This window comes from Panthera pardus, unplaced genomic scaffold (genome assembly GCF_024362965.1).
Source record: "Panthera pardus isolate Hobbes unplaced genomic scaffold, ASM2436296v1 HiC_scaffold_27, whole genome shotgun sequence".
Lineage (NCBI taxonomy): Eukaryota > Metazoa > Chordata > Mammalia > Carnivora > Felidae > Panthera > Panthera pardus.
Window position 1 is genome coordinate 123,589,745 of NW_026526843.1, and position 27,315 is coordinate 123,617,059.

General features: G+C 43.3%; 1 protein-coding gene across 2 annotated transcripts in view; it reads right to left on the reverse strand.

Annotated features, from left to right (window-relative positions):
* ANOS1 (anosmin 1) overlaps window positions 1–27,315 on the reverse strand; it is a 180,077-nt gene that overhangs the window by 42,442 nt on the left and 110,320 nt on the right. For both annotated transcript variants that reach the window (XM_053891890.1, XM_019417786.2), the window contains exons 4-5: window positions 9,657–9,879; window positions 1,365–1,549 (exon numbers count right to left, since the gene is read on the reverse strand). In XM_053891890.1, the coding sequence (XP_053747865.1) occupies window positions 1,365–1,549; window positions 9,657–9,879 (408 nt within the window). The remainder of the gene's footprint in view (window positions 1–1,364; window positions 1,550–9,656; window positions 9,880–27,315) is intronic.

Below are 27,315 nucleotides of genomic sequence, written 5' to 3' on the forward strand. Positions count from 1 at the left end.
ATTACTTTCATAAATCTTTAAATAATTCGTAAAATTTACAAGTGAGATTGTCCCATTAAGGAACATATCATGTATGTTGGCTGTATGCCAAACACCTTTATGTTTTAGTAAAGCAAAAAAAAAATTTTAAGAAAATAGGAATGAAACAATTCCTAAATTTATTTGAGCAGGCATTTTCCCCATTCATTTGTTCATTTATTTAGGAGTGTCTAAATTATTTTAGTGTTTATCCTCTTTGAGATACTATTAGAAAAGAACCAAATTCCTCCTCCAAACACTTGCACCCTCAAACTGATTCTGCAACTACTGGAAACAATAACGGGAATCGGGTCCTTGGAGAAAAATGACCCGATCCACTTAAGGTCAGAATCTGTGCCTCCAGACACATGTGGAGAAGGCGTTTCAGCTGCTGAGGACATGAGGCAGGTTCACACTGAGAATCTGTTCATTTTCTAGAACCGTGTAGTTTTCTTGCAGCTGGCAGTCCATTTAGCAGCTCTTAAAAAGAAAGAAAATATTTTGCTTTTCTCATCAGCGAGACAGAAAAGGAAGCAGCACGGGTCAAGATAAACCCCAAGCGTACTCCATGCAGGTGGGGTATCAGTGTGTAAGCTGAGCGGGACGGAGGAAGCACTTAGCAAAGATTTAGGAGCTGACGGCTACTTCCCACTAAGGACTTTTGCGATAGGAATCTTCCTCCATGCTACTCAAGTCCTTGTGTAGAAGGAAGGCTTGAAATGCAGGGGAAACAGGAGTCGTGTAGATGGTCCAATGTCCCGTGAACTAGTCCTAGTAGTGTCATGTTTCTTTGACTCTGGCCGGTGTTAAGTTTATCTCAAGGAAATGCAGTTCTTGGAGGAAGTAAATGTGAACACTCAGATTAGAGAGTTATCTCCACTGCACATGTATTTTGAGCAAAGTAGGCCAATAGTCAAGTCGCTAGTTGTACCGGGTTATATCTGTGGACTCGTCCTGTCTTCTGTACACACACATGCTATTATGTCCGCGTCTGAGTGAGTTATTTTGGCAGTCAGGCTACTCTGGCTGGGGCACAGCAAGTTAATTTTCTTTTTTTAATGTTGGTTCATTTTTGAGAGAGAGGAAGAGAGAGACAGAGTGTGAGCAGGGGAGGGGCAGAGAGAGAGGGAGACACAGAATCTGAAGCAGGCTCCAGGCTCCCTGCTGTCAGCCTATAGCTCAACACTGGGCTCGAACATGCAAACCATGAGATCATGACCTGAGCTGAAGTCGGACGCATAACCGACAGAGCCACCCAGGGGCCCCAGCAAGTTAATTTTCTGCCTGCAGGTATGTGGTCGACATTGCCTCAAGGCGGGGAGGGGTAGGGCGCAGGAAGCACTGACCTGGGCTACCGTCTGCCAGTGTGTGGCATCGTCTTCACTAGGATGGATTCCATAATTCCATCTTCTTTGCACCACGTAGATCACAGGCTCAATGGAAATATTGAATTTCGAGGACCACTTAATCTCCAGCTGTCCAGACTGCAGTTCTGTGAATCTTAACTCTTTTCTGGGCTTCAGGGGGACACCTAAAACAGGACCATGGCAATTAAAATGATCAGAGGTAAAGCTGAGGAAGAAAACCTTTAGAAAAGACAAATCTCGTGTAATGACAACAGATCCTCACTTCCTTCCAGGAAAGTGGCTTCTTCCTATCACGGTTTCACATTTGAGAGCTTCTCACACTGAGGTCAGCCCACCACATTTCAGGAGAATTACCTCCTTTTCTTTTAGCTTTCCCTTTTTTAAAAAGAGACTCTAAACTGGTTCCTGATTCTGAACAAGCATTTTTCACCCAGGCATCTTGAGAGCAATTCTTTTATGTGCGTTCTTCTGAATAAGCCATGTTACCGAGTGGCATCACACGCAGTTAACAAGAATTCATGTGACGCCATGGTCGTGAAGAGTTTGAAGACACTGTTCCCATCCAACATGCTCTGTTTCTGCTGATACAGTCTAAAGTCATTACAACGTGGTTCCCCGGTCTACTTGCCTTTCCATCTCAGAATGTCTGCCTTCTAAGGAAAAAAATTATAAGCCTAAAATGCTCTCATGTGGTCAAACATTACAAGAATGATTTCCAAAGCATGGGTCCTTAGCATTCCCCAATTGATTGCTGGGCTCCCTCCTATAGACTTATGGCTTAAAATTGAAAAATGATGAATTTATAATGTTTGGTTTTGGCACGAGTGACCGCCTTGCTTCAAAAGTCCCTCACAGGTGGCTCATTTTAAAGTAGTTCATCATTCTGATTTCTTTTTTCTCCCCATGGTGCGTTCAAGTGGTCTGGCGACGGACAGATTTAAGAACCATAGTTCCAAATGGTAGCCATTATGGAAAGGGAAGTTTAAAATAAGATTATGTACTCATAGGATGTGTAAGACTAATTGGATTAGGTAGAGTCCATGGCACCACGATGTTCAACGCCATGACAACCTAGAACTTCACATGCCATTAAGATCATTTTCTCTTGAGAATGAGCATTTGCCTAACACGTTGACAACTCGTTTGAAAACGTTATTTGATAATGCTCTATTTCTTTTTCCACTTCTTCATTTTAAACAGAGAGGAAACTGAAAAATGTGCAACTACGAAACATAGATAATACCTAATGCCTGTTAGTGACGTTACTGAATATCAACTCTGATTTCACGTTGACCTTAATTTATGCTGCGTCTTGTTTGGGGACACTTTAAAGTCCTTAAACATTGAGGTGGGTGGAGTTGGGTAATTTTTAAACAGCACCAAATATATCCAGTCAAAGGTCAATGAGTTGTACAAAATACTTTCTAGAAAACATTCCCCATGCCCACTGCAGTCTCCGTTTTGCTTTGCTGATGGGTTATGTGCATCCCTTGTCCCTTTACTACAATGCTGGTGTCTCAAGTGATCTTCACTGTGGGTCTGTGCTGTGGGGGAAGGGTTAATTACCTCCATTTTGAACATCAAGTAGTCAAGTCTGAGGAAGATGAAGTTGCCTACAGCGATGACCTGATCTTGGTTTCTCTCTGAGTTTTCTGCTTCTTGCCACATTTTGAATGAGGAAGAGCTACTGAGAAAAGTAGAGAAAGGGGGCACTTTTCATAGCTCTGCATATCCCTTAAAGATTCTGATTTGAATGTCCCTGATGTTGCTGGCTGGGGTGGAATTTGTCTCCTGTTCTGCCATTGTGTGAGGGTTTATTCAGGTTCAGGTCATAAACTTTTGTTTTCGGTGCACAACCTTGCATTGAGAGTCACATTCACTTTCAGGCCTAGAGTATTTCTGCTAAGTATGTGACTCTCGATTCTGTACCCTGATTTAGGGCTGCAGGTCCCACTGTCCACCTGCTGGCCAGATGAATTTCTTTGCACGAGTCCCAACTCAAATGCCCCTCCTGAGGATGTCCCCACTCCTGATGGTATGTGCATGGCAACTCTATTCTTTTGGATCGCTAAGGGACCTCTCGACTTGCTCTTGGACCTACCAACACCTCGTGGTTTGACTGCAGAGTATAATTTCAGGAATTCCCCAATCATCCTGTTTCCACGGTGACCACCCTTTCTTAGGCCCTCTATCTCCTGTCTGGACCTTCCTAACAACGTCCCGTCCCATGTCCCACAAGCCCATCTTTTTAGTTCCCCCTTCACAGTGTTTTGTGGCTATGATTTTCCTAGAGTACGGGACAGATTGTCCCCTCCACCTTCTCAGACTACTCAATCACATCTTATTTTCTGCGGAACGAAGGGAAACTTCTCAACATCACGTCACGGCATACGTCTTTATCATCTACCACCAGTGATCTCTCGTTTGTCTCTTGGTACATTTTACATATTGGTCACACAACCTACCTTTACACCCAGCTTCTCTAGAAACACACTGTCAGCTGCTTCCTACCACCACGACACGTTTATACGGATTTTTTCAGTCTGGATTGTCTTTCCTATTTTCTGACCATGGACACGTGAATACTCCTGGGCTCAGTCTGAATGCTGCCCCTCAGAGCGACCTACCCTAAACCTCCCCATTGGAAATAAAGGTCCCATTCTCTGCTCTCTCTCCGAAGCTTAGCCTGCAACAGTCAACATGTGCACTTAACTGCCTCTTACTGCAGCCAGGTCATTTGACGATGTTCACTTTCTCCTTCATTCCCACACCTCATCATGGCTCAGGAGAGCACATTCTGTCACAGCAAATGCTCAGGAAATGTGTGCTGAAGGAACAGCCTAACCCCCTGTCAGCAGAAATTAAGAGGATACAGGAATGCCATCTTGACACCAATGGGCAACCCCCTCGCTGCCGGAGGGCACTCAGCAGAAGGAAGAAAATTTAGCACAGGTATTTGCTTACTCTTATGAAAAGTAAATGCTAAACAGTAACAAAACTATGTTGGTAAGTTTACAAAATGGAATCGTTTTATTGCATTGACATAACTTTCCCAGTTAAAAAGAAAAGACCGATTGCTAACCATTGCTGATATGCTGGAAAATCTGAAAGTTCGTTGTGGATGAGTTTTAATCCCAAAGTAGCTTCTCTAAAGATTGAGATCAAATCTCGACAAAATGATTGCATCGTGTTTGCGCTGCAGGCAGGGTACTAGGCACCCTTTCTGCCAGGGGGGGTACGCACATGGGCAAGGAGGGGGTGGCCTCTGAGGACATTTCAGGATTCATGCGGTTTCTTTGTGCTGAGTAAAGAGAAGAGGACTGGGGAGTTCTTTACACTCATAAAGCACATTCTCTGAGACTCCCCATCCAAGTTTCTCCTTGGCCCTCCTATGTGTAATGCTCCAGCATAAATGCACCTCCGGTAAATACTCCGGCCGCTGAAGTAACCTGAACTCATCAGCAGCAAACGCAAGCATAACAATCCCCTTGCTAGATGGTTTTAATCTTGAATATCATTCAACGACCAAGAGCCTTAATCGAACATAATGAGCATCAGAGTGATGTCAGTTCCCATTTCTTCATTTAACAATCTCTTTAATTATTACGTACAACAATCTTGCGATTTGCATGTGGAGAAACAGCCCATCTGCTTTGCATTAGGGTCAGCTGGCTCCCTTGATTGGAAGGAGCTCCAGGACTCGGCTGTAATTGTGTGCAGATGGGGCTCGGCCCCTCGGCCCCCCCAGCCCCGAGACACCCGGCCCCCACAGCCCGGCCTTCTGAAGAGTCCTAGGTAGCTTAGCCAGCATCCATGCTGCACAACCAGATGTGCACCAGGCATGCCTTCTCCGTATGTCCTTTATTACGTAAATGACGAGGATTTTTCTTCTTTAGTTTTGAACAACCTAGTCCCCTGAAATCTATGCTGTTCTGTCAAACATGTTATCCTATAACATCCCACCGTATGGGACATTACAGGTGCATTTTCTTTAAAGCGTGACAAGTATTTCAGTGAAACCCAATGATGTAAAAAACTTTGCAAATAGAATGACAGAAAACTCAATGATCACAGTCGGCAGTTGTAAATCACGAGATCTGATTACTCCTGTAAAAATGTTTCTATCATGAGTCTAAATGTTATGAAAATGTAGCAAGATACAGTGTTCCAACGATTCAATAATTAGCCACTACCCATTATCTCTCACAGAGCTAATCAGTACTCAGGCAATTTGTGTTCATATCACATCCAGGAATCGGGTCACTGTATTCAAAATGCTAAAAAATGGATTTGTGAAAAGTGTTATTAGACCATCTCTAAAGAGCTGAGCTTTAAATATTTCAAATATGAAGACATTCATGGAGATATTAAGTCAACACCATCATCAGATCTTTCTGGAAACAAAGCGATACATGATTAATGTTGGTTTGCGCATGGTAAAGAGAAAACAGAGATCACGGAGAGCCACAAATTGATCTCAGTCTTTACATTTGGACAACAATTTCAGGTTCTCACCTTCCCTATCCAAATGAGTGCCAGAGATGCGAGTCAGAAGCACCAGTTTGGGCAGTAAAATAAAAAATTATATCACCTTCTGGAGGGAGGAGAGTGTAGGTCAGCTATAAATCAGACTTAAAACAGACAAGGATGGGGGGAAGTCACAAGTGCCCGATGTGCAAGCGTTGATGTTTTACCTGTGGAGAATCAGCCTTTTCAACTGAGACCATGCTCTGGTTTGCACTGCAGGGTACTGGCTGCTCAGGGGGCATTTACCTGCGTTAATGTTTGCAAGCATCCCGGGGTGTGGCTAACAATGTTATTTGAAGGGAGAAGGAAAAGCTGTCTGTTGTCCTGCTTTATTTTAAACTCTAACACAAGTCTATAAGGTCAACTTAGTCAGAGACAACGGCTTAGGACAATTCCTACAGCATAAGCCAAATTAAACGCTCAAATAGAATGCAGTTTGTTGACCATCTTTTCAAAACATGCATTGATTTTAAGAGCATCATCAGGTTTGGAAGCTATAGAATCTAGGAAGTCCCCCTCTTCCCTACCCCAAACACGGGAGGCTGAACAGAACATTTGTATGTATTTCTGTACTTTAAGAAAATTTTACTAACCCAATAAGCTTTCATGAAAGGAAAAATACAGTAGAGGCCAGTACGTATCAATTTACTGCAAAAGTTGAGATGATTATTTGTCCACAAGTGAGCATTATGTGCATGAGTACTCTGATAAGAAACTACAGGACCTGATGTTATACCCCAACAACTGACAGATCAGTGCTTTTATTAAAATATTTGATATTGGGGGGCACCTGGGTGGCTTAGTTAAGCGTCTGACTTTGGCTCAGGTCATGATCTCGCGGTTTTTGAGTGCGAGCCCCACGTTGGGCTCTGGGCTGACAGCTCGGAGCCTGGAACCTGCTTCGGATTCTGTGTCTCCCTCTCTCTCTACCCCTTCCCCACTTGCACTCTATCTCTGTCTCTCTAAGATAAATAAACGTTAAAAAATGTTAAAAAATATATCTGATATTGATACATCATTTAACTGACCTACACTGTATAATACAGTGGAATTGCCAGTACAGTGTATGAATACTGTGTTTCAGGCCCTGCTGTGGTAGTTGGACAGACTCCAAGTGAAAATAGCAGGAGAGCTGGCCCAGCTGGGAACCAGGGGGCAGATGTATTCCCGCCACCGAATACCAAGTCGTCTGAGAACCAGCTTGCAAGCTCAGTGTCAGCACCTGCGGACTGGGGTCAGGACCAGCCCGTCTCACCCAATGATGGGTGCCCTCTTCCTAAGGAAAGAGACGGCACAGACCTAGCCTGAGCAGTGAGCAGAGGGCAAGCTTCTGACCCGTGGCTGGTTTAGGACAATAAGAAGGCAACATGCAAGCCAGAAGGATGGTGGGGGCTGGTCCCCCACAGACGAGCCCAGGGGGATTGGGTGCGGGATGTCTGGCTGGGTAGTAGATCTTTCTTTCCTTGCACAGCCAAGCGCTGGGTCCCTCTACCTGGGAGATAGGGGGTCATCAGCCCCACCACGCTCCTCGGTGTGACTCCAGTCGGGAACACGATTACACGCTTCGGGTGGCTAATCAGCCAAGGCTGTGGCGGGACGCATTCTGGCCGGCTATGTGGGGCCCCTCCGACTTGCACAGGTTGCACCCTCACTGCCATGGTCAGACGCCCCCGACATGGAAACCAGCCCGCCTTCAGGGACTGCCCAACAGAGCGTAGGGGAAAATAGTTACCTGCAGCTATGTGTGTGCTCAAAAAAACAGTAATATAATCCCAGTCTCATTGGGCAAAAGTCATCATCAGGTCAAGAGACTGTTCATCCTATTTCTAATGAGTTCTGCATGAACTGCCCGTCTCCATAAAAAGCCAAGAGCTACTTCATAGAAGGGGAGAGACTTCAACACTTCTTTTAAAAGTCCATCATATTTAGTTAAGCATAGGTTTAAATTTTTTTTAAATTTTTTAATGTTTATTTATTTTTTAGAGAGAGAAAGAGACAGAGTGCAAGCAGGGGAGGGGCAGAGAGAGAAGGGGAGACACAGAATCCAAAGCAGGCTCCAGGCTCTGAGCTGTCAGCACAGAGCCTGACATGGGACTTGAACTCACAAACTGCGACATCATGACCTGACCCACCCAGGCGCCCCTTTAAAAAGTTTTTTTCTTAATGTTTATGTTTTTGTGAGAGAGACAGAGAGAGAGAGAGAGACAGAGAGAGAGAGAAAGACAGAGTTAAGCATAGGTTTAAATTACAAAAGTCTCTTTTAATAATTAATCATTTTATGCTGGCCCTTCACAGACTATTTCCTTTATTCTTAGTGAACCAGGCATATTTGAAATTCACACTGGCTCTTCAATGCTTTTTAAATAAAAAGCATATTTTAACATATAATGCCTCTTTAAAACACCCTACTTTAAAAACACTAAGGGTTTTACAAATGGGTTTTCAACAATCATTATAAAAGCATGCTATTTTTGTGGTGAATGCTAATACTTAAATAGCAAATGATCTATAATAACAGAGAAGGTTTCATAATAACAGACTTTAGAAAAATTAAATGGTGTTCGGTTTTGCAAAAGCGATTTTATGTAGTTTACAATGAGAGGCATGAAAACAATAAAACTTTAAATCTATTAAAGAAACGTCACCCAGTAAGAAGGGGAAAGCGGCAATTATTTTGAATTTGAGACAGGTATTTATGCCAGTTTTCCAAAGATCCTATGGAAAAAAGAAAGGGGGGGGGGGGGGTTGTGCAGTAAGAAAAGAAAAGCCGGATAGATTACACAGGTTTCAGACTGGAGTAATTCTCAGTGTGGGCCAGAGGAGACCGGGGCAGGGACATAAGTCCTGGGAGATGAGAGTGATGTAAGAGCGGACTTCTGAAAATAGTTCGCCAGCCAGCACATAATTCAAAACGGGCATATTGCTGGCGATAGTGTTTCATGCGGTTTAAAAATAACTGACCTATATTTGGAAATAATAAATAGTTGGTGTGAAAGAGAGGAGAATCAAAGATTATTCTCTCTACTTATAATAATAATATTAATAATATTTATATATATAAATGGTTTGATGAACTGACTCCCCATCTCTGGAAGATAGCTCTTCCTCCCCCTGGTTCTCAAGACACGACTCAAAATAGTGACCGTCCACACAATGACATTTGTGTTCTTGGATTATGCCAACAGGAAATCCACAATACTGGTGCGTTGGTTATGCATTTCTCGAGGGTGCCCCACCCCCAGCCCATTTTCCAAGGATTGAAATCCATTTACTCCAATGTACCCAGGGCAGCCGAATTGATTTATTCTTACTGGAGAAGAGTACGAGAAAGTTCCTGAAGTGATGTTGTCCTCCTGAAATGTTAAATGTGATAAGGATGATTTGCTCTGCCCCAGAATGTGTGCGCTGTGGCTGATCTATACGATCCAGTGGTATTTTCAGATGTTTGTGGCACAAAGTACACTTTCTTACCATTTTTCTTCTCTTACAATGGTGCCATCTTTGTTTTTGGTTTTCGTTTTTGAGAGAAAGAGTGAGTGAGTGGGGGAGGGCAGAGAGAGCCTGACGTGGGGCTTGAACTCACCAACTGTGAGATCATGACCAGAGTCGAAACCAAGAGTCAGGCGCTCAACCGACTGTGCCCCCTGGGCACCCCCCGTGGGGCCATCTTTGACTGACACCCTTCCCCATGCACACACAACCCCACTGTGAGGGTCCCTTCACAGTGGGTGCTCTGCTCATTACCTTTGTACAGCGTCTTGGGCACCTGGCAGGTGTGTCCGCACCCATTGGAACAACATTTCTTAACCCCAGAGCACTCGTTGTCAGCTTCACAACTTTCCACACAGGCAGCGGCAAATCCGCTTGCTTTCTCGGGGGCCGGGCAGTCCCCCTGCTTCACCGCTAGGATGTACTTGAGGAACTCACAGCTCGTCAGGCATTCGTAGTTCTTCTTGGGGAACAGAGGCTAAAGAGACAAGAAGAACCATTCTCTTATTTTTAAGATGTAAAATTCTTAAGTCATCTTTGCACTCGACGTGGGTCTCGAACTTACAACCCCAAGGTCAAGAGTCACACGCTCTTACCGACAGAGGCAACCTGGTGCCCTTAAAAGAGAACTTCTCTTATGACAGACTCAGGACGCTTGATTTCCAAAACATCAGAAAGGAAGGTAAAAAAATTCTTACTTGGTCAAAATTTCCCTGGAATATTTTACAAAATAAATAGATTTGTTTTCTTTTCCCCCCAAACCCATAATACTGTATGTTAATTTCTAAAAGGAACCCAACCCTTGAATTCTACCTTTCCAGATACACATGAATTATACAAACACACATTCACAAAGTATTACATTGTGAGTTAAATGTGGTTGTCAAATAATTGATTACAAATATTCATAAAGGATGTTAGTACCATTTGAGGGGCTCTTTGGACCACTGTACACATATTTTCATTCTCTAATGAGTCATTTAGTTTTTGCACGGTCAATACTAATCAAGATGTGTTCGCTGTAGCCCTACGGAACATTTACAACCCTCACATCAGTGAACACATTTAGTGATAGCTTATCAAATAGTAGTGTAAGCCTCAGTTAATTGAACATATTTTAATAATATCCAGCTTCTAGAGTTAATGTGCACAGGGGACCTCTTATCAATATGGAATTGTCAATAAATTCTGCAGAAAACGAATGTGAATCGTTGTTACCTGTGACACAGTCAGGTTCTGGATAGCATATGGCTGATGATATTTCAGTTGAGCCCACAATCAATGAAACACTAGAGAGAACAGGTATTCCTTGGCTTGTTTAGAGAGTCAGTCGCATTATGGAAACAGTGTGAGTAGTGGAAATGGTCACTTATCAAATGTGTCTTTTTCCTTAGGAAAAATGGTTCAGGACAGCATTTGGTGATGCTCCTTTTGCTTTGATGGCTGGTTGCCAAGACAGCTACCCTAACCCCAACCAGTCCCCTAAACCCATTGTCAGCTGCAATGCACCTGTCCAGCCAGGTAAAGTCCCAGCCCTCCATCCATCCCCTTTGTAAGGGTGCCATGTTGTTGCTAAAGAAGGTTTTGTGAGCCAGGCTCCCAGGCAGTGGGGATGGCACTCCCACACCCACCCTCTGCCAAGAACTGGGGCACTGAGTGACACGTGGCGAACCGCAGGCACCCCGCCAGGAGGGGAACTGTCTGGAACTGTCCCCTCCGTGTGCACAAAGTGTTCACCTGCACGGGCTTGAACTCTGGTGAGGCTGTGCTCAGTCAGCCCTAAGCAATGCCAACAGCAGTGTCAGAGAGGGGCTCCACTCAGAGCCTTCCTCCTGGAGGTAGGAGACCACCAAGGAAGGTTCTCTGTTTACTGTTTGATGTCAAATAGGAGTCAGCGACAGCAGAATTACATGTGGTGGCACTGGTGACCACGAACCGGGGTGCGATGTGAACAGCATGTGGTAGGTGCTGTTCCACACTGCTGACTAGCCATGACTCATGACTGGTAGCACCTGGGGACCCCTGAATGGCACCCGGCAACACTTCTGGTGGCGGAGTCAACACTGGCCTCACCGATGACTGCATAGGGCTCACCGCTACCTGGCAACATCTGGGCATCTCCTGATAACGCTGCCCACCACCTGGTAAGACCTACCATGTGTTACCAGTTGTTTCTCAGTGACTGAACACGAGTCTCTACCACATGCTGGGAAACACCTGCCAGCATGCTGACCACTGCTTCTTACTGATGACCGAGTTTGACCCTCTACGCAGCTAGCGACACCCACGTCTTTACCTTGCTTCCAAAAAGGGAGTTAATTATAGCCAGTTTACTCCTCATGTTGATGGTGACTGAAATGTCATTGGAAACCACAAACATGGTAACTCCAGCACCAGGACGCGTCCCAGTCACCCAGGAAAACTCCAACCCCAGGGCAGTCCTCCATGCTGCTTCTCCTCTCCTTCTCCCGATGGTGCCTGAACCTGCCTGGGGCGCCTGGGTGGCTCCCTTGGTTAAGCGTCCGACTCTTGACTTTGGCTCAGGTCACCATCTCACAGTTCATGGAATTGAGCCCTACGTCGGGCTCTGCACTTGGCATGGGGTCTGCTTGGGATTCTTCCTCTCCCTCTCTCTCTGCCCCTCCCCTGCTCCTTCTCTCTCTCTCCGTTTCTCTCTCTCAAAATAAAATTAAAAAAAAAATCTGCGTATGAGTTATGACGGCAAGCGCTACATTATGTGTATTTTACCACAATCAAAAAAAATTTACCTAAGAGCGAGAAATGTGTGCATACTGTGAGGACATGTGTGGTATCAGATACGAGCGCTCTCTCACAGACACGTGGTCTTTCTGATAGCGTAAAACTAATGTACTTTCAGGTGTCAATGCTGTATGACCATTAAATATGATGGAAGAGTTCAGACTCTGACAAAAGTGGGAAAACTGGAAGCATTGGCTAGAAAAGGTATAACCCCAAAGTGTAAGTTACAATCGTGGATGTCAAATAAATGATTATTAGTCAAAACAGTGTCTCAACTGAAGAACTTCCCGGGTAAAACCTACAAGAAAGGCCATGGTTTCAATACAGAAGTACCATAAATTTGTAGCTAATTTTTTGTTAACTGTGAAACACTGAAAGCCTTGTCAGTTCTTAAGGCTTTTCTGTCTTAATTTCACAGTTCATTTTTCTGTTAGCTGCTAGGTGTGTTTCCCTTCACTGGCTTTTGAATTCCTAAATTTAAGTCCAACCCTAACTGTGGAATCAAGGATGTAAAGGGATCCATAACAATGATGGAGTGCTGGCCAGTTTCTCTCTCAACAAAACGTATACATTACATGCACTGAAAGAAAATATTTAGTTACCCAAGTCAATTGGCCTGCATGGGCTGAAATAGCCGTGTACAAATAACTTTATTAAATCTGGCAAATGTTTACGGCTTGCTAACTGGGATATCACCATGACTCAGTTTGCGCTACGGCACGATCACATCGGCCTCTTTCGTCGTCACATATGAAAACAGGGTATGATTCGAGATTCAGATAACAAAGTGTGGGCTCTCTGCTCACGTGACTCTCACCATCCCTGCGCCAACCGCCATACCCTTGAACTGTGAGAGACTTCCCGGTCAGAGACAGTATCTCCTCATCTTAACAATTTACTGATGGAGCAAATGGGGCAGAATTAAAAACAAATAAACAAAAACAGTGGCCTTCCCAGGTCCGAAACATTTGTTCCCAGTGAATGCCATGTAACAGGAACAATGATAATTAGCAGACTCATTTAGATCTTCCGGTTGATGTGAGAGGCGTTCTGTACATTCATTCAATATTTCTCCTTCTTGGTATGGATTCAAAACTGTGATTTTTTTTGTGTGCGTGTGAGTGTTTGGAGAACCGTGGAAACAAATGTGTGAACAAAAAAAGTTCATCCTTGCCCTGGAGCTTTCTCGACGGGTACATGAGCCTGAAGTAATACAAATAACGTTATGAATATTACATGAGACAGTGCATACAAAGGACGAAGCCCTATTATGCACCCCAATGGGTACTCAATAGCAGTGGAGTAATTGGTGTCTCTTTTCTTTTCCCATGCTACAAGTTTACTGTTTAACATTTCCAAATTCTTCTGTTATTCCGACAAAAATGTTTTAAGAGCCACAGACAGAAAGTTGGCTCTGCTTCTCCACAGTGTGACCATCACAAGTTTCCAACATGCTACTGCCAGATTAAGTTCTGAAATCTGTGTGGGGGGACGTTGCCCTGTTGGCACTTATAAGAAAGAAAAAAGTCTAAGTTTGGGGGTTCGTCTTACAAATACATGGATTTGGTACAACTGTCTTACAGATGACTCGGATTCAATGGTTCCATTGTTTATTAAAGGCAGATTTTAATGTTCTCTATCAATTATCTTGGATAATTATCTTGGATTAGGTTGAAAAACTATTAGTGGTCTGAATGTAAATTGGAGAATATATGGTCTCTGTATGCAGGTCTGTCACTAGGCCTTTAAACATAGCTTATTGAGAATGCACTAGTTGAATGGAATAAAGACAAAAATGAGTGCAAGTCAGTGAAAATGATGTGTGAATATTAGTATTCTAGACATAAAGAAAATGTGTAAATTGGGCCACTAATGGCCAGTTGTAAATCCTGCGAACATAGGTCACTCAGTGTCAGTAAAGATACTCCTGACCAATAAGCACCTACTATTTCTTGTGATATTACGAGTTAATTACTGGGAGACTCGTCAAGAGAGATGTGAAAAATTTAGGGAAGGTGTAAGTTACCCCCATCATGATGAGTACAATGGCCATCAGCTTCATGGGAAACGAAAACATGTGTGGAAACACGGATGGATGTGCTAAATGTTATACTTGTTTATAAAATTGTACCAGCTACTAACACAAACTGTTCACTGTAAGATTAATGTAATTCCAACTCCTTAAAAAACTATTAATATGAGGGGTGCCTGGGTGGCACAGTTGCGTCCGACTTGATCTCGGCTCAGGTCATGATCTCATGATTTGTGAGTTCGAGCTCTGCATTGGGCTGTATGCTGATGGCACCATGGCACGAAGCCTGTTTGGGATTGTCTTCCTGTCTCTCTGCCCTTCCCCTGCTGTGTGCTCACTCACTCCCTTTCTCTCCTTCAAAATAAGTAAACCAAAAAAATTTAAAACTACAAACGTGAATAATTTTGCAAATCATACAAATCATACATCTTTTGCCAAGTCATTGGCTCTAATTTAAAATTGGGGAAAATCATGGTTACTATGCTCATTAACTTTTGTTCATTCTTTTTTCTGCCCTTACCCGACGCAAAACTAAGAACAGAATACTCTTCAAAGATCATGTATTTTTCTAGAGTAGTTAGTATCTACTGGTGTCATCATGCAGTCAAATAAGACAAAGTATTATAGTCAATGAAAATACCCTTGGTGCAATGGATTAGGTGAAAATCCTTAATATTTTATGGAATATTATATATTGTTGATTCTTATAAATTTCTTATAAATCTCTCCTACATCCCATCTCTCTGCTTAAAAACTAAAATATGTATTTTAGTGCCTTATCTGGGCAATATTCTAATAAGCTCAACTTACCTGGCAAATGATAAAAATACAATGAAATACTAACAATAAATATTAGGTTACCAGTTCTTGGATGCTTTTGTGGAAGATACTATTATCTTTGTTTTGTTTGGTATAACATGCAAGGTACTGTACAATCAAATAATCTGTGTAGTAATCATGGAATGATGAACATAAAAACATCAAATTCAGTAAATTATCTTAATATGTTAGAAATCACGTAAATATGAGGCCTCAGATATGGAGAGAACATCGGACTTGGTATTTAATTCAACTCAACAGAACTGTGTCATGTATCAAATATAGCAGTCTTTGAGAAAAGCCAGGGCTTGGGTGGGTTTGTTTTTTCCTGCTTCAGCCAATACACACATGCAACGTTGATGGCAGAATCCGTCCCCCAGGGGCTTTGCTTGCTCGTCTCACTTATTCTTCCCCAGTCCCCATAACCATTATGATCTCCATTTTACACATGAGGAGACAGAAACTCAGCGAGATTATAATTTATCTGAAATCACAAAACAAGTAAGAGTGTGGGCCACTCTTGCAACAGTGTTTTCCTACAGACCATCCCATATCTCAGGGGAAACTAAGAAGGCAGCAAAGACAGTGGCTCTCAACTTGATTTCCTAGGAGGATCACCTGGGAGCTTCTAACACTCTTAAAATGGCAAGGCACAGAGGGAACACATTCTAAATAGGTTCTGATAAACAAGTATATGTGGAAATCATAGATATACACGTATATATGTAAATTATATATATGCAAATCAAAAGACAAGGAATTTTATCCAGGAATATTGATAAAAATCAGCAACACTTAGACACAGTTTGTGCTATTGAACTTCAAGGAGAAAAATATAATTTTGTGGCATTATCAACAATAGCCAAACCATGGAAAGAGCCCAAGTGTCCATTGACTGATGAATGAATAAAAAAGATGTCATATTGATACACACACACACACACACACACACACACACACACACACACTGGAATATTACTTAGCCATCAAAAAGAATAAAATCTTGCCACTTGCAATGATGTGGATGGAGCTACAGTGTGTTATGCAAAGAGAAATAAGTCTGTCAGACAAAGACAAACACCATGTGATTTTATTCACATGTGGAATTTAGGAAACAAATTCTGAATTCTACTCCTGAAACCAATACTGCACTGTATGCTACTTAGCTAGAATTTAAATGAAAATGTGGAAGAAAAAAATTATAAAAATGTAATTTTTCAGGCATCCAGGTAAAAAGGGCAAATTGATCATGATGGAGAAAATATGGTTTTCCCCCATGTCAATTTCTCCCTACAAAATTTAATGTGTGAAGCTAATATGGCAATGTTCACATAATAGTAAGAAAATAAACTATACATATACATATATATACACACACACACATAAAATCAGCTAAGCTGTTATTCAAACGTACATGTGACAGAAACATTCTCAAAGAAAAAACTCAGAGAACATAGCACCCGTGAGGCTTTGTTACAAATCGATGCAATGCCAAATTCAGCCATTCTACAGATAAGCAGGAAACAAGAATAAATGAGCTAGTACAATACTCAGTACTCAAAGAAAATAATGCAGATACTTATATATTATGTGAGAGAAGCGTGTGCAATCCAAGTTGGACTTCATGTACAGTGGAAGGCAAAGTTTGTTGTGAACAATTTCAAAGAAAATGGCTATCTATGGACTCCTTTTTAGAAATAAAAGATATCACATTTTTAAAAGACTTTATTTTTTAATGTTTTTATTTATTTTTGAGAGAGAGAGAGAGAGAGAGAACGAAGAACTAGCGGGAGAGGGGCAGAGAGAGAGAGGGACACACAGAATCCGAATCAGGCTCCAGGCTCTGAGCTGTCAGCACAGAACCCGACACTGGGCTTGACTCATGAACCGTGAGATTATGACCTGAGCCAAAGTCAGATGCTTAACCCCCTGAGCCATCCAAGCATCCCATAAAAGATTTTATTTTTAAGTAATCTCTACAGCCAGTGTGGGGCTCGAACTCACAGCCCCTGAGATCAAGAGTCACATTCTCTACCGACTGAGCCAGCCGGGCACCCCAAGATATGATCAAATTTAGAAGCCAAGTGTAAAGAAATAGGTGTAAAAGTCTTGATCACTTTATCATCCACATAAATATATAACTAAAATTAAATAAACCAGGAATTATGGTGAAGGAAGAATATTCAATGTAATAAAACTAACAATTAGGAAATAATAACGTTAGAAAAATTGGGAGGCACAAAGACTGGTGTGAAGAACATATAAGTAACTTGCGTGGAACTTAATTTTAGGGCATCAGTATATAATAAAGCAAATATAAAATTTTTTATTTTTTAAATTTTTTTTTTAACGTTTATTTATTTTCGAGACAGAGAGAGACAGAGCATGAACGGGGGAGGGTCAGAGAGAGAGGGAGACACAGAATCGGAAACAGGCTCCAGGCTCTGAGCAGTCAGCACAGAGCCTGACGCGGGGCTCGAACTCACATACCGTGAGATCGTGACCTGAGCCGAAGTCGGACGCTTAACCGACTGAGCCACCCAGGCGCCCCAATATAAAATTTTTTAAATAATGCTTTTGATCTCATAATACTTTTCATAATCATTTTCTCTCCCAAATTTGAAGATTCCTTTTTCTTCTGTTAAGCTCAAACAGTATTAAACTTCAAGCATTATTATTAAAAAAACTATCAAGCATTGAGATACCAGATAAGATGTTCGCTTGATGGTAATGTATTGGGGTCCCCCAGACAACCCCAGGTTTGCTAATTCACTAGGGAGACTCATAGGGCTCAGCATATAGTCCTACTCTGGGCTATGATTTATTATAGTAAAAGCAAGAACAGGGAAAACATGTGTAGCATGAAGTCCACAGGAAACCAGGTAACACATGTGAAATGCCGTCACCAGAGACATTAAGGAGACACTCAGTGCCCAGATTTTTGACAAGGCTGGTCACCAGGCTGCGGCCCAAATACCCAGACAGCCCTTGGGAAACTGGTGGCCATCACAACCATACTGTTGTACTAATAGTTTAGGGACAGTGAGCCCCTCTTACAGTTAGGGAATGGGGGGAACCCAGCCCAAACCTGAGTTCCCACATGCCAGCCAAGAGCCAATCTTTTAATTAGGAATTTCTTTTTTTTTCTTTTATGTTTATTTATTTTTGAGAGAGAGAGACAGAGGTGAGTGGGAGAGGGGCAGAGAGAGAGAGGGAGACACAGAATCTGAAGCAGGCCCCAGGCTCTGAGCTGTCAGCACAGAGCCTGATGCAGGGCTCAAACCCACAGACCCTGAGATCGTAACCTGAGCTGAAGTCAGGCGCTTAACCGACTGAGCCACCCAGGTGCCCCTAATTAGGAATTCCTAAGAGAGTGGTCTTAGGTTTGCTGTGGTAACTCTTTTGCACAGATAACCATGGATATTCTGGATGGTAGAATTTGGAGTAATGCTTTGGTTTTACCCTCCTGTGTAGTTGTTACATTAAGTTTTTAATGTGCATATATAATTTCCACAAAACCATAAAAACATTACACTGTTAAAAAAATCTCTAGTTGCATCTTTCAGAGAAGGAACATAAATACTAAGTATGCATAAAATAGGAAAAAGTAGTCTCAATTCAAATGTTTCTAATTTATGTTTGGAAATGCAATTATAATTTGCCTGGAAACTCAATCATGCATCCTAATTTATTAGATGGGATTACAATTAATTTGGTTCCCAGGCAAGTTAAAGACCCTGACCATGAATAATATAAATTAGGAGAACATCAGAAACATGCATTAGGGAAGTCATTCCAATGAGTACGTGTCCCATTTGTCAAATTATGGTCATCTTAGGTTTACCTCAACTTCCTCTTGGGGAGAAAATGAAGAGATTTAAAAAAAAATTTTTTTTACTGTTTATTTATTTTTGAGAGAGACAGAGGCAGACTGTAAGCAGAGGGAGGGGCATAGAGAGAGGGAGACATAGAATCTGAAGCAGGCTCCAGGCTCTGAGCCATCAGCACAGAGCCCAGGGCAGGCCTCAAACTCACTAACCGTGAGATCATGACCTGAGCCGAAGTCGGTCGCTTAACTGACTGAGCCACCCAGGCACCCCAAGAGATATTTTTAAACTACTAATTTAAAAAAGTGTTAACCTGGAATTCTATACCTATACCTTTCATGTGAGGATGGAAACAAAGAAGCAACTAAAATTCCGCATTTTGAGAGATAAAAAAGTAGGGGTTTCCCCTGTTAAAAACCATTTTTTGTTGGTTTCTTTTCAGTCCTTATCAGCAATTCGCATCTGCTCTGTCTACAGAATATCACAGAAGAAAACACAAAAGACTTCAGACAATCAGCGCACAACTCCGAGCGAGCCCTTGACAGGGCATCCCAGTATCCAAGCGGGACACGCGCATTCTCCTGCGTAGGAAAAGCCCCTGCTTCCATGGGCTCAGCTCAGTGCCGCCTAATGGAAATGCAGACTCTGGGTGCCCACAGCATGCACCTCCCGAATCAGAACTAGCACGTCTAAAAGATGCCCAGGTGATCTGTGTGCACAAGGGAGTGTGAAAGGCGCCATTCTGGACCATTCTAGAAGCTGCAGGAGGCATCTGCGGATGTGAGTGTCTCTCCACGTCCTTCCTGGTTTCTCATTCCAGAACCCTGGGCTTTTTACCCAGAGCACCTGCAACCTCACACCCCTGAGAAGACTCGTTTCCCCCAGCATACGAATGTATTCAAATCTTCCCAAAGGAAAGGTACACAAAAATCACATCCTTAAACTGAAGGTTCCTGGCCACAGCCCCTCCCCTCCCCTCCTCCCACACAGACACTCTTAACAAATGGACACAGACAGTTGTGTGGATTTGGTCGACATTTCCTCCTGTACTTTTTATTCTACAACCCAGAGTTCTATGGATGGACAACCACCACTCCACAGAAACCCTCTGACAGGGTTCTAGTCACCTCATGATGACAAAATCCCTTTTAAGTCTGTACCTTACTGACCTATCGCAGAATTCACAAGTATTAACCGTGCCCACCCCTTCGGAGTAAAAATGGCTAATCTTTATTCAGTGTTTCTCATGTTCAGACCCTGGTTAAATGTTTTACATGCATCTTTTATTTTTTACTCAAATTTGATGCTCTTGCAGTTTCCATGCTATATGCCCTTAACGCTTCCCACCTGCCTTGTCCCTCTTTCCAGGTAAGCTAGGTCTTTAAATCACTCAGAATAATTGCCAGTCTCCCACTTCTTGTAAAATTTCAAAACTCATCAATTCTCCTCCAAGCGAACCGCATATAATTCTGTATTCCCCAGCGTCATACAAAAATTCAGTGAAAACTGGGTGCCTGCGTGGCTTAGTTGGTTGAATGTCCATCCAACAGCTCTTGATTTCGGCTCTGGCCATGATCACGTGGTTTGTGAATTTGAACCCCGTGTTGGGCTCTGTGCTGACAGCACAGAGCCTGCCTCACATTCTCTCTCTCCCTCTCTCTGCCCCTTCCCCAGATGCACTCTGTCTCAATATAAATAATGTTAAAAAAAAATTCAATGAAAACTGAGCGCCTGAGTGGCTCAGGGCTGTGTGCTGAGTGTGGAATCTGCTTAAGGTTCTCTCTCCGCCCCCCACCCCCGCTTCTGCTCCTCCTGCTCTCTCCTTCTCTCTCTCAAATAAATAAACAAATAAAAATAAAAATTCAATGAAAATTTTTTTCATTTCAATTTTTTTTTAATGGGGGTGAAACAGCCTACATTCCATGGAGAATATGTCCCATCATGCCAATAAACTACTGAAAAACCCTAAAAAGTCACTCAATATTATTGATTTTCTCATTTTGCAGGACTATAAAATGTGACATAATGAGGATAGCTTCTGTTATAAGAGGACCGGTAGGGACTCCTGGGTGGCTCAGTCAGGTGAACATCCAACTTCTGCTCAGGTCACGATCTCACGGTTCATGGGTTTGAGGCTCATGTCAGGCCCTGTGCCGACAGCTCAGAACCTGCTTGGGATCTTCTCTCTCCCTCTCTGTCTGCCCCTCCCCTGCTGGTTGCTATCTCTCAAAAATAAATAACCATTAAAAATAAAAGAGGTCCGGGACACCTGGGTGGCTCAGTTGCTTGAGTGTCTGACTTTGGTTCAGGTCGTGATTTCACAGTTTGTGAGTTCCAGCCCTGTATCGGGCTCTGTGCTGACAGCTCAGAGCCTGGAGTCTGCTTTGGATTCTGTGTCTCCCTCTCTCTCTGCCGCTCCCCTGCTCATGCTATCTCTCAAAAATTAATAAATGTTAATAATTTTTTTGAAGAATTAAAAAAAAAGAGAGAGGACTGGTAGAGGCAGCCTCACAAGAACTGTAAAACGCCATAAGCATGCCTGGCCATGTTTCGGTCCCAGGACACCTGCGATTCCTAAGGTGAAAAGAAATTGGGACAGAGTCTGCACTTTCCCCACTGCCCAGAGATCACAGTCCAGAAATACAAGTATCACCTTGAAAGGTAAATGTTTATCATTTGTAAAAATAAGAGGTAAACGTTTATCATTCCTAAAAATAAAATTTTACTATTTATAAGGTAAGAAAAATTAGCACTTTGTGAACATGTGCTATTCACTGGTTACCCCAGCCTCCACTGCCTCTCTCACCTACCACTCCCGGCCACGCAGCAGATTTCACTAAGGACAGTGAAGCTTTCAGAAGAAAACTTCCACAAATCCCACACTGACACCCACCAACGTAGCTGAGCTCATTATCGTATCCTGAGAACACACACACCTTGGCATACGATACCATGTTCTTGTCCACCATTCATCAGCATCCTTCAGTAGCCCTAACTCTTGCACAGATGTTCCAGAACAGGAGAAGGCACTGCTTCCATTCCCGAATGCATGCATTTACCCTGCACCCGAGATTTTAAGACGCACAGCTGGGTTTTGGAGCATTGGAAGGGTAACATGTTTGAGTGCAAGAGACCCTCTGTGGGAACGTGATGAATCTTCACAGCTTTAGTTTCTGACATGTGTTTTCAGTAGTATTGGAACATTCCATGGCTCAGTGCACCCAAAGTAGTAAGGGGCCTTGTTCTTCCCCCTGTTCCTTGACGTACTCTTACTTCACTAGGATTTTGCATCATCAAAACTCCCTTCTGGTTTAAGCGTGTTCAAGCGACAGATGGTGGGGCCAACAACTTTCCATGAGAAACAGGCTCTACTTTATTTCCTGGTGGGGGAAGGACAACTTTATCCTCTACTGTGTTCGCTGGAATACAGCAGAGTCAGGAGCAGGTGCTGGGGGCAGAGCACAATGGACCAGAGAGGGACCACCACCTGGATTCCAGATCTTGTTCCTCTACCGACCAAACATGGAATCAATCTTGGGCAAACGAAACCATTTTCCTCCTTGTGCATCAGTTCTGTTGACCATCAAGTTCACCTGGTAAAATTCAGACACGACTTCCAAGAATGGTTATGAAAATCAAATATAATAAGCTTGGAAAACATTCTGAAAGGCAAAACACACAAAGAAATGAACCAACAATCCTATCTCTGGTTGAGGGCAAACCTCCTTCCTATTCCTATTTTCACACTGACGAGAACTGGATCTATCAGAATCCAGGTTGGTCCGAGAAACAGCTTTACTACAAACCCTGGATCCCTCTCTCACTGGCATATCACTGATGCAGATTAGGCCTCAATTCTCTGTGACCCTAATGCACACTTCAAACTGCCAGTGTTGAGGTCCCAGTGAGTTCATACCAGGATGTGAAATCACAAACGTCAGATTTAAAGATGAGAAGCGTGTCCTCCAGCAAGGAGGTCACTCAAACTACCATGTGTCACGCTTCACCAAAGCTCAGACAACATCAATTGTAATGGACATAATTATTTTGTGCCATTATGAAAGAAAAAGAATCCTTAATAATTTAGACTCCTACAATTGTAAGAAAGAAACATTTAAATGTGAAGAAATGTGCATTTTATGATCAGGAAGAAAAATGGTTTAAAATTATTTTTTAAAGTTTGAAAAATAATAAGATAGAGGTAATAATTAATAAACTAAAACAATGCAGCAGGACCTTTCTATGTATCTGTCATGACCCAACATGCTCCAAAAAATGACACAGGGAAAATTATCCCATGTGATCCATAGAAGGAATCCTAAAAGATGCTTGCTCTAACACATTTAACCTCTTCATTTAAAGGAAAGCATTTTTAACTCTGACAGAAGCCCAAAAAGTAGAATTGTATAGAAAATCAAATGAGAAGTTCAAGAGATCAGGATGTGAAGAAGCCACAAACCAATTCTAGGTGTATTAACATGCCTTCAAAAGTCTCTTCCAGGTAGGAAAATTTATTTTAGGACTAAAACACCAAAAACAATCATGCTTTGTTTAGAAAAGGGTGCTGGTGACACAGATTAGGAAGTAACAACATTCTGAATAGTTGGGCAGGTTTTGTGATATAGTTAGGACCGCTGCTCTTTTTTCTTGAGGCAGGAGTTTGAAACCTTTTTCTGTCAAGGGCCACACAGGAAATAGCCCCGACTTCATGGACCACTCAGCTCTCCTGCTGTAACACGGGAGCTGCCCCAGACAGTCTATACACAACCCGGTGTGGCCATGCTCCTATAATACTTTCCTTATAAAAACGGGAGGCAGCCCAGTTTTGCTCCGGGGACCATGGTTTGCAAACCTGTGCCTTAGAAGACAAATAAAGCTGAGATTGTCTTACAAATAAACACAGTGGGTCAAACATATCTAACAGTTTAGCTGTTCCACCTGTAGAAGAATCTAGAGTCCTTTTGGGTCTCAACGTTTAGGAAAGTTTAGGTCATGAAAACAGGCAGCCTGTATGCACTCTTAGTAAGTCGCTGATAACCGAGAGGAAGGCAGCATTGTGTCAGGTGTGCCTCAGTGAGTGAGTGAGTAGCGAGGTCTGCCTCAGTGAGTGAGTAGCCTCCAAAATGCCACAACAGGGGTCAGTCCGTCAAGATTCAGTCTACCTCAACATAACAGTCAGCCATACTGCAAAAGAGAAAGGAAACATATACAGAGCTGTACAAGTGACCAACGGAACTGAAATCGAACAGCGAGGCTCGAGTTATTTGACTGTGGGATGAGGCGCGCCCACAGAGGGCTCACATTAACCGGTCCCTATCTTTCCCGCCTCTTGAGTTTCAATTAACCTCTCCTGCCAGACTAGGAATCACCATTTGTACAGGAGTCCCATTTTAACAAACTGCATTTGGTTCAGAAGGCCTCATGATTGCTTCAGAGGGAACGGTTATTACAGAAGCGTGCTGTCACATTAGGAGTTTCCAGGGACAGAGGTTTCAGATGACCTTCAGTTCTATCTTCCTTCTCGGATGTCGGAAGTAACAGTGTCAACCCAGAGTCACGGATAGTAGGGGGTAATGTGTTTATGAAGCAAATAGCGTGCTACATCTTGTTCCCCAAGATCCTACAACAGCATATTTTAACTCCTGTGGATGTATGGTTTATGCAAAGCACAAAATACAAAATATAAGTAGGTGTGTGTGTTAGGGAACATACAAGACACTGCCTCAGCTCATGACCTTTGTTTTATTCCTGATGACTCTGCTCTGTTCTATGCTTCGAGGGGCCTGAACCATTTCAGTTTATTTGCTTCTTGGAGTAGATACACCTTAGAGTGAGCCCCACAGAGTCACAACCTCTCCTGATGTCTGCATGTGTGTGTGTGTGTGTGTGTGTGTGTGTGTGTGTGTGTGTTTGGGGGTGAAGGGCTGCTGACTCGCTTCTAACCAGTAGAATACAGAAAAGTGGAATGGATGTCACTCCTGAGAATATGCTGTGTTATATGAGACTTGGTTTCAGCAGACTGGAGATCAGGCTTCTCCTGCTGGAGAACAGCCATGTTGTGACCTGCCTGGGGCGGGGGGGCACACGTGAGGGACCTGTAGGCTACTTGCAAGTGCTAAGAGTGGACCCCGGCCAACAGCCATTGAGAAAACGGGACCTCAGTCCTCTAACCATAAGGAAATGGATTCTGCCAACAAGTGCAATGAGCCTGTTAGCAGAGTGTTAGCAGAAGCGGTCGAGCCCCCACACAAGAATGGAATGCGGCGAACACCGTGGTTACAGCCTTTGTGGGGCCCGGAGGCAAAGAATGCATTTGAGTCGTGTCCAAACTCCTGACCCACAGAAACTGTGAGATAATAAATGGGTGTTGTTTTAAGCCACTAAGCGTGGGGGTAATTTGTTAGGTACCAGTAGATAACTAATAAGAGATACATTAAATTGAATGCCAGGTCAGCATATGTTTTCCGGAGAAGTCTGGCCTGAATCCCTGAAGAAGCCAAAATGTTTTGGGAAAACGGATGGGTAATATGTCAGCTCCCTTGATGGAGGACAGAAACCATGATTTACGCTACTCTGGAGCATCCCCACCATCCAGAAAAGGGCTGGTGACAAAGACATATGAAGCTTCTTCTTCCATCCGATGTAACACTACATCATTAGCTTCGCTGTGAGTGTCCTTACAGAGCAACTGGCTAAAAAAACTTTGCGTATCTGCCAATTGTATGTATTATTCAGGCATTTTCATGTTTGCGATTACAAAATGCTTCCAAAGACTTCGTTGACAGCAATCCTCGGGTCTGAAGTGCTTCTGGCAACACAGACGTCAGTCCGTAAGAGTTTGCAAACCGCCAATATTCCAAGCAGTCACAAAATGCGGAGTACGACTTTTGGAGCAAAACCAAAGCGAGATTAGGAAGACCTCATATTGATCATGTTCGTAATTGAGAAACTTCCATTCCGCTTTTCCCAAACAATGCCGAACACTCTCCTGGGAGAACCCAATTACACCACCACCCTTCATAGTTGTCCGAGGCATGCCCAGCCCCAGCTGCACCTGGACACAGGGAAAAGTGTCAGACTTGGTCTTTCTACCTACAGTTGGGGAGCCATCCGACTTGATGAGCCCCAGCCTCCCAGTGCTTCCACACATGACTCTCATGGACTTGCTATGGGCCTTCTCTTATCTCCACGTTTACTGGGAAGGCCAAGGATATCAGGGGACTGTGGAGAAACTTTATCCCCCATAAAATTGATGGAGCTCTTATTAGCCCAACTCCACATTCATATTCTCAGAATAGAATCTGCACGCCATCCAAGGGGACACACAGGCAACGGGACCACACGAACACCTCACGCGGGGGAAGGCTGGAACGCTAGGTCTCTCTGGAGGAGCTCAGAAGAGCTCCCTATCAGCCTCCAGTTCTGTTCAGAGAAGCCCGGTAACATCATGTCACTCTGATGCCGTGGGGCGTGTCTTCTGGTTGGCTCCCCACAGCTCCCTACAGAGCTTCTTGGATTGCCACAGTAGACTCCCCAACCACTGCTCTGCACAGGCCTTGTGGACTTCCCCCATTCTCCTTTCTTCAAGAGGCCACCATGCACTCAGCCCGACTCCCCTTCCTCCTGGCTGTGTCTGAGCACATCCTAGGCTGGGTCAGACCCCTGGTTTGCTCTGAAGGAGACAGCCCAGTAGAGCAGCTGTCCCCTCTGGAGCATGACTGATGAGTTTAGACAGGAAATTTCCAGGACAATAACACCCTTCATGACCTACCTGAGAGCACAGGGCAAGTAAGATACCTCCCATACAGTTAAAAGTAGCTAAGCCTTCCGCCCAGGATAGGGGGTGAACAATGATGTGGAAATGTTGAGCACCACACTACATATAAAATGGGTGTCTTCTCCCACCAGCAGGTAAACTTCAACATCATGCTGACAGTTACTTGCAGAATAGCCCATGAGGGCAGCCGTAGTTTATACCTTTAAGAAGGTTCTAGTCTCCTGGGGCGCCTGGGGGGCTCAGTCAGTTAAGCGTCTGACTTCAGCTCAGGTCATGATCTTACAGTTCATGGGTTAGAGCCCCACATTGGGCTCCGTGTTGACAATTCAAAGCCTGGAGCCTGCTTCAGATGTTGTGTCTCCCTCTCTCTCTGCCCCTCCCCTGCTTCCATTCTGTCTCTGTCTCTCTCAAAATAAACATTTGAAAAAAAATTCTTTTAAAAAGGTTCTAGTCTCGAAGCATATGTAGTAAAAGCTATTCTTGTGTGTCTGATTAACCAATAATGGAAGCAGGGGGTTGCTAGGTTTTAAGAAAGCTCAATAATGTTTTTCTTTTTTACGTGAACATACACACACACACACACACACACACACAGACACACGCACACGGAAACACACACAGAAACACACACACACATTGCCGAAGTAAACTGATCTCCCCAACCTGCAGAAGAAGGCGGGTGCCCTTCCATACCAGTGA